At 40.5% G+C, this 18,813-nt stretch overlaps 1 protein-coding gene across 1 annotated transcript; it reads right to left on the bottom strand.

The window, feature by feature from the left end:
- Positions 1-1,268: 1,268 nt before the first annotated feature.
- On the bottom strand, positions 1,269-18,810 carry LOC137387825 (keratin-associated protein 5-4-like). Its single transcript, XM_068074337.1, has 4 exons — positions 18,671-18,810; positions 5,358-5,510; positions 3,828-3,971; positions 1,269-1,924 (listed from the first exon to the last, which is right to left on the bottom strand). Exons 1-4 carry the CDS (start codon positions 18,677-18,679, stop codon positions 1,736-1,738), a joined length of 495 nt encoding a protein of 164 aa, XP_067930438.1. The 5' UTR covers positions 18,680-18,810; the 3' UTR covers positions 1,269-1,735.
- Between the last annotated feature and the right edge of the window lie 3 nt (positions 18,811-18,813).

Genomic DNA, 18,813 nt, shown 5'->3' with positions numbered 1-18,813 from the left:
AACTATATTTAATCCTGATCAACTCTATACAACATTCACCATTCTACCTTTTAAATAAAGGTGTTGGTTCATTTCAATGTGTGCTATACATGTAAGTTTAATTAAGTCTATGCTATATACATATATTTGTAGCATTTTTGAAAAACCTGGGCACATATTTTTCTTTTAGCAAATAGACTAAAATGAAGCGTGCGTATTTTAACTAACCGCCATTAAGATTTGGGAGGTTTAACAAGCGTGTGCACAATTATTCTGTAGTATAGCAGGTGAGCTGTTTGGTGTGGTAGATAGCACGCCTACCCTCAGATCCAGGGTTCTCTGAGTTCAATTCCAGTACGAAGTGTATTTTTAGCCTAGTTAAGCTTTATCACTATAACTAGACACCCGGACGACAAACACTCACATTTACATGTATGTAGATTTAAAATTTATATATTTATTGAAAGTCATGCTGTAAGCTTAACAGTGCGAATAAGGCTCACAACAGACTAGCGAAAATACGGATATTTACAACCCACATCTTACTCTAGCAGCTTGGTTATTCCACGAGTTTCTATAGTAGGAGTCACTTCTCTTAAAAATGCATCAATAAACCCACTTCACTGGAGTAGGCAGCGAGTCGTTTCACAGGCTAATATGAAATGTCTTTAGTCCACACCTACCACCTTCATAGAACTTATCAGCGTACCTTTACGAAAAACCAAATTTGCAACCAATTGGCTGTCTCATACATAATGACTAGCGTACAGCTAGCTGGAGGTGTTTAGGATCAAGCGAAAGACGCAATATGCCTAGAAACAGCACAGTAGCCACATTGTCTTATAAGCCTAGATAATGTTGCTATATTTCTGTATGAATTGTAGGAAGATCTACGATATGTGATTGTCAGCCATAACATTGCTTACACTTGTTAGTGCATTGTTAGTGCATTGTTCCCTATTGTTAGTGCATTGCATATTTGACATGAACCTTTGGCGGTGTGTTTGACCTTATGACCTTTGCGTGACATGAATGTGGTACATCTCATGAAATTAGCATATGGTGAATGTTGTATATGACTTGGATATACACAGTTGAAAATTCTGAACTGTAAACATTCCCACACTCTCATTATTAATATAGCTGCCTATCCGTACTAACCACCAATCTTGCTGCCGTTGTTTGAGATCACAACCTCAGATGAAGACCTCAAATGTAACAACCTAAGGACAAGACAACTAACAGCTATAAAATGCATTTATTATATTGAATGCAATACCATACAGTGCAATAGCTAACAAAGGCCTCAAGTCTACTAAATCTCCAGCAAATAGCGTTTGGAGACTATAAGATGTACACTCACGGACGGATAGGATAGCAGTAAAAAGGTGCTACAAACCAATAAACTGTAGTTAATGTACTTTGTAAAAGCAAGATGACCGATGAGGGTTACTCAGACAGCCTTAAAACTGGTTAGTTATATTATTAGGATTACAAGCTAAGAACATGACATATAGATAAAACTTGTTTATCTACAATATTTTGTTGAAAACATTATGTATACATGGAGGGATTTTCTAAACAATGAGCTGCGATGAAGCATGAGAACATAACCACTTCTATACATAAATCCATCCGAATTTCGATAGATAATTTAGACAGCTCATCACATCGATTGCATAGAACGGTATGTTAGAGATCTTTCCTTCAGATGCTCGCGTAGAGAGATCCAAAATAAATCTTGATAGCATCCTTGTTATTGGGCAGGTGGGGGTGGAGGGAGGTTGGAGCCCCCGAGCTTGCATTCACAGCAGAGACAATTGATGCTCTCACAGTCACAGTTGCCCATGTTACAGTTGCAATCACCGCACTGGCAGCCATCTTCGCAGCAGCCACACTCCTCAACACAACACCGACACATGATGGCATCAGCGAAGTTCATGTGCTGCAAATAAAGGACAGGACATACTAAACATGTTTACAGTACCGAGTGTAACTAGTAACTTTGACAGCATGAAGGTAACCAACATTAAACTCAAAGGGTGAGAAAACTAACTTTGCGACAGCAATAAACAGATGGAAGCCAATATTAAACTTGCCAACAAACAGTACAGTGTGCCTTCGGGTTACGATGACCTTTTATACGACTTGTTCGTCTTACAAACTGAAGCGCGATGTTTTTTCACCATTGTCATACGACACTTATTGGCCATACGATATCAAAAGATTTTCTCTCGAAATTAAAGTTTGGCAGTTGGCGTGCTCAATATGTCGGAAAAACGAAGATGCCTATATGCTATTCACCAAAATCCTTCCCACAATGCATGATATAAATACGATGCTTTTCTTTCTCAGTTCATTATTAATTATAGTGAAAATGAAACTGGAAACAGATCAGTGATAACATTTTTGCATATGACGAAGCTGAAGTTTAGTAAAATACATACTAAAACTCAACTTTACGTGTTTAGTAAGCTAAATTCATTTAAGTTAAATTCAACATTTATATTATATGTCTCTCTTGAAGGTAAGAACTATCCACGATATGTACTGCACATAGTGCATTGTAATGTTACATTTTATAGCAGATCATAACTATTAAATACACTAAAGTTGTTGTAGGCAATTATAGTTACTAAGGTTAACATCTTTTGTAACTAATTTTTAATATGTGCAGTCCGTATTTAAAATTTCGATGATTTTTAGCAAGGAGTGTTTGCATTAGATAATTGCTCTGGGTTTCTATACCCCTCTACACGACATTTTTACCTTACGATGCCAACACTGGAATGAAATATATTCGTATGGCGAGGGTCCACTGTATAGTTTTGCAGGCCTTAGAGATGAGGTGAATCACGCTCTATACAATATTAAAAATGTACATGTGTTTATGGTACATGCAAGCTGAGAAAATATGAGTGCATCTACCTATAGAAAGTCTAGCATACTAGTTCTAGTAAAACTATAGAAAAGAAACGGTGAGGAGACAAGAATGTGAAAGTTTGTGACCTGTTTCTCAAATGTTTCAATAAAACGACTTTGGAACATTGATTTAGGCAAGTCATTACATCAGTTCAGCTAGTAAGGATACTGGAATACAAAGAGTAGCTTCTTTTATGGCTTCAACTTGCTCAGAGAATAAAAGGAAAAGACAATTCCTAATTTTATGTTGCGGAGTTGGTAACAATCAATACCTTGCCATCAAATTCACGGCCTGCTCATCACACTTAAAATTGAATTAAACAAACATGTCAGGAGTCTCCCTAATGACTTATTTTCTTCCTAAAAATTTCGACCGAGTAAAGCTTTAGACGCAAAAGTTCACCTTCTACTCTCACAAGATGTTATGTTATCTAACAGTACAGTCAAATAAATAAGCTCAAAGACTTTACCGATATATAACATCATATATCATAATACCACTGACACAATCCACCTCTCTGTCAGTAATCTCTTATCTATTGTAAGAAAAACATCGCTAAAAACAAGATTAAAAAATATCCACCAAAAGATGCTTCAATCACGAAAGACTAATTACAATATGTTATTAATGGGAAAGCACCGAGAGTGAGAGAGCATCGAAGGTACAAGTGTTCAGCTGATATATGGAAGGCCCAAATAAAAAGAGAGGAACAACTAGATCATTAATGTCTAGAATAGCTGGTGTTTGCAAGTCTCGCCGCTTGCTGATAAATGAAGATTGGAATTACCTCCTCCGCATGTAGCCATACGACTAGCAGTGTGTCTCAGTGAAAATTTAGCTGCAGAAGACTATAAGACATGCGCTAATCAAATCTAGACTAGTACCTTCGTTATATGACTAGCTATTCATGTAAGGTTGATCTTACCCTTCTCTGAGGGCAGATGGCATCGAGACAACCGGTGACTGTTGGTGACTTGCAATCACAGGAAGCATGGCACGCCTCCACACACCACTGACCACATGATCCTTGACAGCAGTTGAACCGACACTCTCCGCACAGACCTTTGGCCTACAGTATCATCAGTAACTTATCTATACGTATAAATCTCAATGTTTGTCTGTCCATCCAGAGAAATCTGGTGCGCACTGGATTTGAGCTCACAACCTCCAGTTTTGCAGACCGGCGTGTATCCAATACACTACCCTGTTTAACTGGCTATACCATGAAATAACTTGGGCACATAGGCTACTTATTTGTGCATATTTTTTGTGGCTTCTGCAACACTGCAGGTAACGTTATGCGCGAAGCCATACCATACAAAATGTGTGCCCATACATGAATAGAAATGTTTAAAATCACATGGCCAACTAGACTATTGAAATCAAGTTAAACCTGTCGTAGGCACAGCAGCTGTTAGGCACTGTTCCGTACTAACCGATGCTTTTAACCCATTGCCTAACTTAACAGTACCGTTAGGCATTGTTTCATTTTTTCTTTTACCGCTAGAAGCGCACTAACCAGAGATTCCGGTTAATGCACCCTAGCGGTGAAAGAAAAGGCCACAGAATAGCCGCACCCTTATATAAGCCGTATGGCTCAAAACATCAGAAAAAAGTAGCGACTAATAGTCCAAAAAGTATGATAAACACCGGTATTGAAAAGTTAGAACAGTAGAAGTAGATGTTATATATGTTGATTAAAAATAAATCATCTTTGTAAAAACTTTTTTATTACTCATGCAACGCCTGGCATTCCCTAGTAGTTTTTATAAAGAAGCTTTAAAGTTAACTAAAGAAGCTTAAAGGAGACACCAGCTGTCCAAAAGGCTTATACAACAAATTTTCTAAACCATTTCATTTTCAACAAACGGCGTTGCCGTTAACACGTGACACAATCTTCCAAGAAGTTTGAGAGGCGACAAAGAGACTTGGATAAGCTAAAAGCTATTTATGGTAGTTGATTAACCTAACAAAATAAGCAGAATAGCTCCATGGTTTGTGAACTTTCCAAACACCACTAAAAATAAAGGAGAGGTCATGACCCTTCCTGGAGTCTATCATTATATACCAGCTTCAACAGTCAGAAAAATGAAAAGAGTTGTTGTCAGAGAATGTAGTATGAGAAGTTGCTTATAAGCAGCACGGTTGTAGCAAATAAAGAGAGAAGCTATGATAAATATTAAACAATAAAAATGGATTCTCAGATACAAACAAATTCTTTGAAATGGGCAAAAGTAAAATCCCTACTCACAGGTTAATAATGTAGCATAACATAATATGTGGGAAATAATATTTTATTTCCAAAATGCTGTTGTTGAAATAAAGATTCTTATACTGTCATTTGCAAAAGAAAATGTTCGATATGTCAGAATTGCGTTACTTGAGCACAAAATAAAAATCTGCAATAATCAATAACCTATTGATTTCTAGTACAAGTCATAGCTGTCATACTCACCAACACACACTGACGAATCATGAGAATGGTGGCGATTACTACAGCGTAAGCTCCGACAGCGATGAGCACATAAGCAGCGATGGGAATATCTTTCACTGTCTCAGACTGCACAGTTATTACATTGTCCCAGTTGGGAAGGGTTGGAGTCCCTAGCTACACCAGAACAAAAATTCTCATAAAATCAGTAACACGGCAACCAAACATATTTTGTATAATACATGCTATGATACATACACAGATTAAAACAAATAATTCCTAACTGTAAATTCAAGCCAGCCACCACAGACTTGCAAACAGTCAATGAAAAACCACTAACAAACAACACGATATGTTTATAGCAGAAAAGTGCCATAGTTTGTAAACTATAAATAAATAGATCTCATTTACATTGTAGGTCATAGCTCATGAGAAATCTAAATTCTAGCACAAAAAGAAAAAGGTGAAAGGGCAAGAGCTACGAAAGGTGTCAAAGGTCAAAGTTTACCTAAACTCCTTTAAACCATTAAGGCATTTGCATGTCTAATTTAGTTGGTGTAAACCTTACAAGGAAAAAATACACTTATTGCACAACACAGACCGCTATGCAATACCACTTGACAAGGTAAGTAAGTAATGTATTGCTATTTACATGTAAGTACCTTAACCCTTTGAATGTCGCATCATTCGTTGCGCCAAGTGCCACATTTTTATAACTCGAAAACAGGGCATTTCGTTTTGGCTATTGTTTTGTTATTACTTGATCTATCTAGCCCAAGTTATCAATATATATGTCATCAGAACCCTTTCAACAATGAAGTACAAGACATCTCCGGGTTACAATGTCTATGTTATATGGTCTTTTCACCTTACAAGGTCACACACAATGTTTTTTCGTCTTCGTCATATGAGATTTTTTTGCCGTATGACATTGTTTTGCCATATGCCGTCAACAAAAACTTTTCTTGAAATTCAAATCTGACAGTCATTGTGCTGAATACGTTAGAATAACGAAGATGCCAAAATTTTATTTGCTGAAATCCCTTCCGCAACGCCTGAACGAGATGTGATATTCGCTATCTCTCAGTTCAGTGTTAAGTATTCTATGGTGTAGCGAAAACGAAGTTGAAAACAGGTAATATAATTTTAGACGATGACAAAATATTGACGATGACAACTATATAGATCATAAACACTTGTTTGTTTTGATTTGCTATACAGAAGTTAGTAGTATTCAATGTAACTGAAAAGAAATATTAATACAAGCAGCAAGGGCACAGTGCAATTGTAAAAGACTCTCAGAAAGTCTCTAAGATTGAACCAACATTGAACATCCAATATATTGTCACTGAGCTACCTTTTACCACCGCTATATGAAAAGGATCATATCAAAAAAGACAAAAATGATAATCATAAAGGTGAAGGCTTTTAGCTCACATTTAGTGAGATTAAAACAAGAAGTGTGAATTGTTGTGCTAAGCTGAAGCACACCAAAAAAAGCAACAGAACAGGATCACGTGCAAAATGACCAGCTCTCAACTTCAGAAACGCCATTCCTAGGACTGGGCAAATCAAACCACGATCTTCGTTAGGTACTCTTGAAACTTATCTGCTTGAAGTACAGTGTGTAACTCATTTCTTTACTGTGATTTTAGAAGCAATGTTCAGCTTATCCAGCGTTTATTGGTGATTGTGTGGTTTAAGTTGTCAAACCTGATATTGTACAATGTAGTTATTCAGTTCATAAATCGACAAATCTACTGATCGTGATGAGTGAATGCAAAATTTTACAAAAACAATTGGGAAGGAATGCTAGACGGGAAGCAGAGATTCCTTGTCTAGATCTTCACTGATAAACTCAGTTTGAATAAATTTTGCTAACAAATAACAGTAATGTGAGTTTTATTAAGTGATGGTGAAAATGTAGTACAAAAAAGGAGAAAATTTAGGAATTTATTCCAATAAATATAGGATAAATTACTGAGTAATACCATTCTACAAGAAGCTGGTGTACCTAAGCAACTCATTATAACTCTAAGAATACCTGGCTCTAGCTATGAAAGTACCAGATGTTTTAACTCACATTTGAACAAAAGAGAACCAAACAAAGCTGTTACATTACATACAACCGTGTATGACTGAATTCCCCAATTAGCCAGGTCAAAAAGCGTATGTACAAAAAACCGAAACAAAATTTCTGCGAAAACCAGAGGCACTTTTCTACTAACTTGAAGAACTTCTACTTGTTGACGAAAATAATACTTTTAGGAATTCGCATAGCGCTTGCAATGACGCATGCAAACATACCATCGCTCCAAGCGACTAATGAATGAGTGGTATTTTCCACAGCCTGGTTAGACTGCGAAATGTCAGTGGCACTATACCCTTACAACACTATCATTGCAAGGACAGCGTTTTGCACTAACACAACAAAAATAGCGATGCTGCAAAGTTTTCTATAAACTATATAGTTTATAAATAACTTTGCAGCAGAGGTGAAAACAATAGAGATGGTGTTTTCCTATATAGGAAAACACCATCTCTATTCTGTTTTCATCTTTTTATGTTTATTGAATTGTTTATCTCATATCTTTATTTGTTGTTGACCCTTTTTTCCGATTTTTTTCACATTCAGTTTATTCATATTCTACTAAAAATTCAATGTCATTTAATATACTTCCAGTAGCTAGATAAATACATACATGTATATTAGCTAAAAATAAATACAAATCCTAACCACTGTACACAGGCTTGATGAAATGCTTTTTCCTTATTGGCTATAGTGTAGGTACTTAAGCTTGACCGTTCAAGTTAAAATAGAGCTTCTAGATCGGCCTTGGGTGAAAGTAAAAACTATCAGTATAAAATACGCTAAATCATAGGCCTAAGTTTTCGGTGTAAAACTGCTGAAATAAGTGTCTTTGGTTTGTCGAAAAAGCTATCGGCATTTTTGCATGTGCTCGGGCGCTCATTAAAACAGTATTTAGTGTTTTGTTCAATACAGTGTTTAGTTCAATAAAGGACTGTTCCTTTGACTGGAAAACAAAGTGAAAGGTTTCAACTCGTTGCAGTTGTCTTCAGTGTTGTGGTAACTCCAGACTCAACAGTTCCTTCTCTGGTGTTACACTGTCCTTTCCTTTCACATTATAGACGCTCCCCTACTTCCGAACATTCGAGTTACGAACAACGGTACATACGAACATGTCTGCGCGTATGTCCGATGCTATTAGTGACGGTATTACCGATGTATTAGCAGCAAAAAGAGGCACTTCTCAGAAGCACCACTCAGCATCCACCTTCCTCTGCCCAGTTCGATGCAGCACATAAGTGCGTGAACGTATCTCCAGTGTGCGAAGAACTTTTTTTCATTTTTACTGTACGTATTGTAAAGGAATTTACCGGCCTTTAGGCCTACTTGGCACGATCTAGACTAATAAATAAGAGAAGAGAGTGCGTGTAGTTTCATTCAGCTTTTTATTAGCATAGGAAATTTCACTAGCCGAGGAGCGTACGGCTATTTGCTCTGCTCAACTAAGTGAGCGAGCTCCTTTATATACAATAATATCAACCGTTTCGGCTAACGGTAAGAACACCAGCTAACAAGGTGAATAAATAGGACCACTAGCGCGTTGGTATGACAAGAATATAAGTGACGGTAAGTGATAGTGTTATGAAGAAATATCAGATATAACAATAGCATAACAAGTGAAACAACGATATAATAAAATGACAACACATACAAAAAGAAGACAACAACGATAAGTAATAGCATAACGATTAAAACAGCGATATAATAAAAAGGACAACACATGTATACAATAAATAAGAAATGCAGTGTCATGGCTCGGCATCCACCAGTATTCTCTCCATTTTATTAAATATTTTTTTCAGTACAAAACCAATACATGTTACTTATACAAGCCTTAAACATACTTATATAAACCTTCAATATACTTATATATGCCTTAAACATAAATTATAATACAAAATATAACACTGAAGCAACTTACGAACGAATTCACCTTACAAACGATCGTTCGGAACGTAACTCGTTCGTAAGTTGGGGAGCGTCTGTACTGACAAATTGCTTTATTCTGTGGCATCTCAAATGAATGTATGTGATCTTTGTAGCTCGGATCCCACACTTCTGATGCAAACTCTACCTTTGGTTGACAGAGTGCTTTGTAAGCTAGTAATTTTATTTTAGGTAGTGCTGCAGAAAGATTGTGTTTAAGTCTGAAAGTTTTTTATTTATATGGTTAGTTCAGTTAAAATCACTTGCTACAGAAACTCGTAAATATTTAATACTATTCACACGATTTAAAACCACATTGTTTAGTCGGTATTGGAATACTATGAACATTGACTACCTTGGCGGTACCAAAAGTTATAATGGAGCACTTAATGGATGTATTAAGACATTTTCTATTTCTGTGTCCAGCTTTCTCAAATATTTAAATCCTTTTAGAAAATATCTAGAAAGAATAGAAAAAGAACTGGTGATTGGGTAATGCATTAATGCATCGTCTGCGTACAGCCCTACAGTAGAAATTAAAGTGTGGCTAATGACATAGATATAAGTACAATCCCAACTTAAATTTATAAACGCTTAGATAAATTGCATGTTTTATCTAGGCATTGTTGTCTTGGAAGTATTAGCAAAAGCATATGGCGTAATAGAGAAAACTTAAACCACCAGAGATAGACGCATTATTACCGCGAACAAAAAAGAACCTAGTACATTAGAGGACTATCAAAAAAGACAATCATCATACACCCATCTACAAGCGAGCCAGAAACTTCCGGTAGAAGTAATCCATGAAGAAAGAAACATTAATTGGCCTGCCAGGAAATCATGCAAAAGAAATTAGACCTCTACCAGACATGATCAAAACAACAGGAGTTGGTCATAACTTCCAATTCGTACACTCCGATGATTTGCTTAAGACAGAACTACTGAAACGCTAACCCACTACAACATGACAAAAGAGCCAGACTGACTAAACATCTTCTCACAGGCTAACAGAGATATTTATAACAGAGAACAGCTCTAATGAATCAGCTTTTTTCCCTCCGTCTGCTGAGGCCTCACTTCCTTCACTGTTATGGCTCCTATTCCAACCGCTGAGCCTATATATATATATATATATATTAACTGTCATGATTATCGTTTGACTGTCCAGACTCGCAGCCGTACAGGTCTGGGCAAAGAACATGGACCATTGCTCTGTAATAAAAAAAGTGGACGACAAGTACGACACCGAGTTTCCACCATTGTCGTCGCAAAACAAAACCCTTAAAACGGAAATGATAGCCCTGAAAAGGGCTGAGGTGGTTGGTGAGACTACTGGCACTCAAAAATCGATTTTGACTGGTGAGTCCAGCAGCCCGAGAGGGTCACTGTCGTCCCCGATAGGATCTACCGATGGGCGAATGGTCTTGGACCCCACTTCATGCTTGTAAAAGCGAATGAGCTGTCAATCAGTGTGTACCCGTATTTGTAGACGTCAGAATGCGTAAGAGTTGATGACGTCTTTTCTAAGCCTATAATCCGGCAGCTTCAAATTGCTAACTCAACGGATCTATATTATGTTCATCGCAATTCAGACAAATTTGAATAGTCATTTATAAGGCGCACGCTTAACACTTGTCCAATGTAGAGTGTATGTATGTGTGATACTAGCAATTTTTTTATGTTAACCATTTATTACCATATTGTTCTAAGACTTGCATGTTACTATACAAACACTAAAAAAAATTATTAATACTCGTATTGCGTGATTAGTTAGTGACAAATGTTATCGTTTTTGTATTCGAAATATGTTATTGTGGAATTGGTTGACCTGATTACTGTGCAGCCAATCAATTGTGGATTTTTCTTGGGATTGCTATATAACCTGCCGGTTTGATCATTGTTGGTGTGTTACTGCTTGGTACTGAGAGATATAACACCAATAAAGATACTGCGTTCTTTACAAATAAGCTCTGCTTGAGTTTGAAAAGCGAATAGTGTATAACATTCTTGTCACTGTTTCTGATTTTAGCATTGTGATATTAGCCAGCGTATCATAGCTGCATTCACTATAAGTGCTATTGACCGAGCATCAAGAATTATTGCGCTTGGCTTACTAGGGTGTAATAGTTGAGAAAAGACACCATCGAGTCTGTTTATCAGCTCACCCACGAGTCTGTTTATCGGCTCACTCTCGAGTCTGTTTATCGGCTCACCATCGAGTCTGTTTATCGGCTCACCATCGAGTCTGTTTATCGGCTCACCATCGAGTCTGTTTATCGGCTCACCATCGAGTCTGTTTATCGGCTCACTCTCGAGTCTGTTTATCGGCTCACCCGCGAGTCTGTTTATCGGCTCACCCGCGAGTCTGTTTATCGGCTCACCCGCGAGTCTGTTTATCGGCTCACCCGTGAGTCTGTTTATCGGCTCACTCTCGAGTTTGTTTATCGGCTCATTCTCGAGTCTGTTTATCGGCTCACTCTCGAGTCTGCTTATCGGCTCACCATCGAGTCTGTTTATCGGCTCACTCTCGAGTCTGTTTATCGGCTCACCCACAAGTCTGTTTATTGACTCATCGAGTTTGCGTGAACTCGCTCTTGAGTTAGTTGTCTATCCTTGTCGAGTAGAATTTACTTCACTGGTGGCAGCAGTGGGATTTTTCTGCTAGAGCATTCTAGACGAACCCAGAATGCCTACACGCACTTGACGACAGAGGTTAGAAAAAGAAAGGTTGGAGAAAGAGAGGCTAGAAATGGAACGGGGGTGTCGTGACCATTACAGTGGCGATGAGGAAGAAATAGGGCAACCGCACATGAAGGCAGCTGTCCCACCACATCATCCAATCCCCGCACCCACATTTGATGGAACAGAAGATGTAGACACATTCATCACTAGCTATGAAGCCATTGCTAAACATAATAGATGGAGTGATGCTGAGAAGAAGCTACGTCTGCGGCTATCCCTAAAGGGCCCTGCTACAATGGGAGCTACTGGCGACTCATGTGAGGAAGTGTACGATAAGCTACAATCGCAGTATGGACTCACTACAGATATGGCAAATACTCTTTTGTGGGGGTTGAAGTTAAAACCTAAAGAAAGTGTTCATAAATTTGGGGAAAAAGTAATGACATTGGTGAAAAAGGCGTACCCAAACTTAACGACTGATCAACAGGATCAGCAAACGAAACAGGAAGTTCTGTGTGCAGTGTCAACAATGCCACAATTGGCATGGACATTACGGTTGTCACCACCAAGTTCTCTCGCAGAGGCAGTCGATATCATCCATAAATATCGCTCAATGACAACTGCCGATGTAGGGATCCACCGGTTAGAGACAGAGGACGTCCAAGACCTGAAAAAGCAAATAGAGCTGCAGGCTGAAGAGTTTCGCAACTCTCAAAAGGAAATGCTGGATAAATTTGCTTCCATGCAAATGGAACTAACCCAGAAATTGGTGGAGTCACAAAGACAGTTGGCAACCTCCCAGCGTGAGCTGTTAAATGGACTGGCGGCTAACCGGAGGCCTCAAACCACCAAGGACATACGCTGCTACAATTGCCAGGGTTTAGGACATATTTCTCGTGACTGCAGACAAAAGAAGGCGGTAAACGAATCAGTTCAGCAGTCATAGGCCCCGGACAAGCTGAACCAAACCTAAGGGGTGACACACTAGTTAGTTTCTGTCAACCTTTCGAGGCCACATCGTATTATGTTCGGGCTCAGGTAGGAAAGACAAAATTTTTGCTTCTTCTCGATAGTGGTTGTTCCCGATCCATAATTCCTAAAAGAGTCCTACAACAGCTACCCCCGTCTTCCTTCACCCACCCCCTACCTTTTGAAGGCTAGGGTGTGCTTGCAGATGGCCAACGAATTCCATTGGAAGGGACAACGAAAGTCACATTGAAGATGGGCAATGAAGAATTTGTAACGAACTTTCTCATTGCCGAAATAGATAACCATATCCTGCTGGGTTTTGACTTCTTCAAGAACTTTAACTGCCAGATTGATTTCAAGAACAATCAGCTGGTCTGCCAAGGACAGAAGATCGATTGCTGTGCTGCCAACGGAGAGCCCTTGCAGGTCAAGGTCCAGGCCAAATACACTACATCCATTCCACCCCGTAGTGAGAAGCTTGTTCAAGCTAGGTTGAATCGCGTTTGGAGGCATGGGGCAGCGTGTATAGAGCACACTGGCGGGCTGCCAGGGCTAGTAGTGGCCTCATCCATACATCAACCGAAAAATAAAGATGTCTGTATACGCATAATGAACTATTCAGATGCGGAAATTGAGCTGAAGTCGGGACAGGCCATTGCAAGCTGTTCCATAGCCGGGGCGGTGGAAGATAACCCAAACATGGGGCCGACCAACGGAGCGCTTCCGGAAGACCTTGAGAATGCTTTTCAACAATGGTGTCATAGGTTGGACGATAACCAAGTAAAAAGGGCAACAGGGTTATTGCAGAAAAATCAGTCAATTTTCAGTACAGGCAAGTATGATCTTGGAAGGACAGCTGTTGTCCAGCATACCATTCCTTTGGTTAGAGATGCACGACCCATCAAACAAAGGTCTTACCGGCATGGCCCTGTTCAAGAGGCAGAAATAGAGAAGCAAGTGCAAGAGCTCAAGAAACATGGCCTAGTCAAGGAGGGCCATGGCGCTTGGAGCTCCCCAGTTGTGTTGGTGAAAAAGAAAGACGGCAGCTGGCGCTTCTGTGTGGACTACCGTAAGCTGAACGAACTCACCACCAAGGATGCATACCCCCTCCCTAGAATTGATGATAGCTTAGATGCCTTAGGTGGTAGCAAGTGGTTCAGTACTCTAGATCTTGCCAGTCGCTATTGGCAAGTGGAGCTAGAAAGTTCTGCCAAAGAAGCTGCCGCTTTTACTACTAGATCCGGTCTTTGGGAGTGGCAAGTTCTTCCTTTCGGCCTTACCTCAGCACCATCTACATTCGAACGGTTAATGGAAACAGTTCTACGGGGCTTGCATTGGCGCACACTGTTGATCTACCTAGATGACATAATTGTGTTCTCTGCCGATTTTGACACTCACCTAGAACGCTTAGAAGAAGTCTTTCACAGACTCAAGGCTGTCGGATTAAAGCTGAAGCCATCTAAATGCACGCTTTTCGGGGAGAGGGTGCATTACCTGGGGCATGTGGTGAGCGCTGATGGGGTGGAAACCGATGCGACCAAAATTGAAGCTGTTAGCGAATGGCCCTTGCCCAAGCATAAGTCTGATGTCAAGGCCTTTCTGGGCACTTGTGGGTATTACCACAGGTTCATTGCAAATTATGCGGAGCTATCTCGACCACTCAGCCAGTTGTGTTCTACCCGAGCAGAATTTTGCTGGGACAACGAGTGTCAGCATGCCTTTCAGACTCTCAAGAATCATCTGACAACTGCGCCGGTGCTGGCCTATCCGGACTACTCGAAACCATTCATTCTAGATACGGGCGCAAGCCAAGTGGCTTCCGGAGCGGTCCTGGCACAAGAACAAGATGGTCAAGAGAGAGTAATTGCATACTATTCTAAGATGCACTCACCGGAAAAAACGAACTATTGTGTGACGCGGCTGGAGCTACTGGCTATTGTGAAGGCCCTAAAACCTTTCCGTCTGCAACTATATGGATGGAAATTTGAGATACGCACTGACCATGCCAGCTTGCCATGGTTACTGCGAGCTTCGACGCCGACAGGTCAGCTAGCCCGATGGTTCGAGGTACTTTCGGAATTTGAATTTACCTTGAAGCACCGCAAGGGGCTGAAACATAATAATGCAGACGGACTAAGTCGGCAGATCTGCCAAGATTGCAAGCAATGCCAACGCTACCTTGTCCCTGAAGCATCAATAATGCAGCCAGTACGCATTGATGCAGTATCCACTCATCTAGCGGGACGGCAAATTGATTTGGCCAAGGCTCAGGAGTTGGATGAGCACATTGGGGATGTGTATCATGGGGTCCGGGAACAGAAAGCCCCTTCAGACCGGTACCTAGGATGTCAGGCAGAAAAGCTTGTTAAATTATGGGAGCACCTAAAATAAAATGAATCTGGTGTGCTGCACATAGAGTTGCCTTATCAAAGTAGACGAGTCGCAAGGGTGGTATGCCCCCGTGTTAAACAAGCAGAGGTAACACAGACCGCGCACCAAGCTGCCCATCTTGGTTTTAATAAGACCCTGGCCATAATCCGCCAAAATTGGTTTTGGCCTGGCATGACGAGTTATGTCAGGAAGTGGGTGAATGGATGTGTTGCTTGTCAGAAAGCAAAACCAGCACGCCACCGACATTCTGATCCCCAAAACAAGCTGGGGGCCGGAAGACCATGGCAGGTTATTGCAGTAGATTTATGTGGGCCCTTGCCAGAGACTACCGAAGGTAACACCCAGATTTTAGTCCTCGCAGATCATTTCACCAGATGGTACGACGCCATTCCAATCCGTGATGGGCAGGCCTCAACAGTAGCTAAGGTTCTAGATGAGCGAGTGTTCAGCTACTTTGGGATCCCTGAAATATACACACGGACCAAGGAGCACAGTTTGAGTCAGCTCTATTTAGGGCCTGCTGTGAACTGTGGAACTGCAAGAAAACCCGTTGCGCTCCCTATCATCAACAGGGAAATTCGATAGTGGAAAGATTGAACCGGACACTGGGAAATTCCTTGAGGGCTATGCTGGCCGAGTCAGAACACCAGGAATGGGATCACCTAGTGCCCCAAATCATGCGGATCATACGGGCTACGCCACATTGAAGCACTGGAGAGACGCCCAACTCATTGATGCTAGGGCAAGATGTCCGACTGCCGCATGGCCTCCTGGTCAACTACCCCACCGGGTTGGATTTTACAGAGGACGAGTATGCAGCAAAACTACAAAAAGACATGCAGACCGCATACATAAAACTACGACAGCATCAAAAATGCTAACCTCGGACGGATGACAGTGAAGAAGAGCCAAAATTTGTCAAAGGTGATCAAATCTGGCTCAAATCATACTTCAAGACAAAAGGTAGAGGAACAAAGCTTCAACCCAAGTATGTTGGGCCTTACCGCATTACCAAATCTCTGCCCTATCAAACGTACGAAATGGAGCGAAACGGAAAACTGTCTGTACAGCACGAAGGCCGGATTAAACTGTACCAGGAAGCTGGTGCAAGCGCTCTTCCGAGAGAGAATGCTCGGGCCCGCAGACCAAGCTTTGCGGGAAGTGCAGAAGATGTAGCAACTTGTTTTGAGCCCGAACCCCCTGCCGCGGAAACGTCGGTGAAGCCAACCAACCCTGACGTAAAGCAGCGACCTAGGGTAACCAAGAAGCCAATGCATCTACAAAATTATTGGCTCAACAAAATGCAAACAGACAATGATAAGCTATCAGCTATTCTGGGACAGAATTCTGCCTTAGGAGAAGACAGTGTAATAAAAAAAGTGGACGACAAGTACGACACCGAGTTTCCACCATTGTCGTCGCAGAACAAAACCCTTAAAACGGAAATGATAGCCCTGAAAAGGGCTGAGGTGGTTGGTGAGACTACTGGCACTCAAAAATCGATTTTGACTGGTGAGTCCAGTAGCCCGAGAGGGTCACTGTCGTCCCCGATAGGATCTACCGATGGGCGAATGGTCTTGGACCCCACTTCATGCTTGTAAAAGCGAATGAGCTGTCAATCAGTGTGTACCCGTATTTGTAAACGTCAGAATGCGTAAGAGTTGATGACGTCTTTTCTAAGCCTATAATCCGGCAGCTTCAAATTGCTAACTCAACGGATCTATATTACGTTCATCGCAAATCAGACAAATTTGAATAGTCATTTATAAGGCGCACGCTTAACACTTGTCCAATGTGGAGTGTATGTATGTGTGATACTAGCAATTTTTTTATGTTAACCATTTATTACCATATTGTTCTAAGATTTGCATGTTACTATACAAACACTAAAAAAAATTATTAATACTCGTATTGCGTGATTAGTTAGTGACAAATGTTATCGTTTTTGTATTCGAAATATGTTATTGTGGAATTGGTTGACCTGATTACTGTGCAGCCAATCAATTGTGGATTTTTCTTGGGATTGCTATATAACCTGCCGGTTTGATCATTGTTGGTGTGTTACTGCTTGGTACTGAGAAATATAACACCAACAAAGATACTGCGTTCTTTACAAATAAGCTCTGCTTGAGTTTGAAAAGCGAATAGTGTATAACATTCTTGTCACTGTTTCTGATTTTAGCATTGTGATATTAGCCAGCGTATCATAGCTGCATTCACTATAAGTGCTATTGACCGAGCATCAAGAATTATTGCGCTTGGTTTGCTAGGGTGTAATAGTTGAGAAAAGACACCATCGAGTCTGTTTATCAGCTCACCCACGAGTCTGTTTATCGGCTCACTCTCGAGTCTGTTTATCGGCTCACCATCGAGTCTGTTTATCGGCTCACCATCGAGTCTGCTTATCGGCTCACCATCGAGTCTGTTTATCGGCTCACCATCGAGTCTGTTTATCGGCTCACCATCGAGTCTGTTTATCGGCTCACTCTCGAGTCTGTTTATTGGCTCACCCGCGAGTCTGTTTATCGGCTCACCCGCGAGTCTGTTTATCGGCTCACCCGCGAGTCTGTTTATCGGCTCACCCGCGAGTCTGTTTATCGGCTCACCCGCGAGTCTGTTTATCGGCTCACTCTCGAGTCTGTTTATCGGCTCACTCTTGAGTCTGTTTATCGGCTCACCCACGAGTCTGCTTATCGGCTCACCATCGAGTCTGTTTATCGGCTCACTCTCGAGTCTGTTTATTGGCTCCCTCCCGAGTCTGTTTATCGGCTCACCCACAAGTCTGTTTATTGACTCATCGAGTTTGTGTGAACTCGCTCTTGAGTTAGTTGTCTATCCTTGTCGAGTAGAATTTACTTCAGTTCGAGGGTGTAACTTTTATTGGCTTTTTTAACCATTTGTCATTAATATTATTGTTTTAAAATCCTGTAAGTTGTGTATTTTAATTTCTGGACATATAGAATAAAAAAGGTTACCTTTACTGGTAAATATCAGTAGGCCTATTGCTTACAATAGCTTAACACTTTCGCCAGTACTTGAACCAGTAATAATGAAATTAGTTCACACAAGCTAAGCAAACGAGCATAACCTAAACACAGCCAAAGTAGAATAAGATGACAAAGCGAATTCAACACTGATGCTGTGTGTGTGGGTTCGGATCAGTAACTGTTGTGTATAACATATTTTCTCCCAAACCACACATAGCTGATTTCAGCAGAAAAATAAGCAAGGCATTCTGTTCAAACGACTGAAAGTAAGCCCTCAAATTAACAAAACTTACTGGCGCCATGTAGCGTAACAAAGATCGTTTGATTAATCCATGGTATAAAAATCACTGTACGGTCAAAGAAGGAACTTCAAAATTACGAGTGAGCTATTATACATGCATCACGACAGAACAGCGCCATTTGCAAACAAAACATA

Source organism: Watersipora subatra, chromosome 2, assembly GCF_963576615.1.
Source record: "Watersipora subatra chromosome 2, tzWatSuba1.1, whole genome shotgun sequence".
In the NCBI taxonomy this organism is placed as follows: Eukaryota; Metazoa; Bryozoa; class Gymnolaemata; order Cheilostomatida; family Watersiporidae; genus Watersipora; species Watersipora subatra.
The sequence above is the reverse complement of the archived record's forward strand: the minus strand, read 5'-3'. Positions and strand labels throughout refer to the sequence as shown.

Bases quoted from the DNA above. Each gene is read 5' to 3' on its own strand.
- LOC137387825 (XM_068074337.1), bottom strand. The intron at 3,972-5,357 runs GTGAGTATGACA...ATGATACTGTAG, and splicing joins TGATTCGTCAGTGTGTGTTG to GCCAAAGGTCTGTGCGGAGA. The intron at 1,925-3,827 runs GTAAGATCAACC...CTTTATTTGCAG, and splicing joins CCATCTGCCCTCAGAGAAGG to CACATGAACTTCGCTGATGC.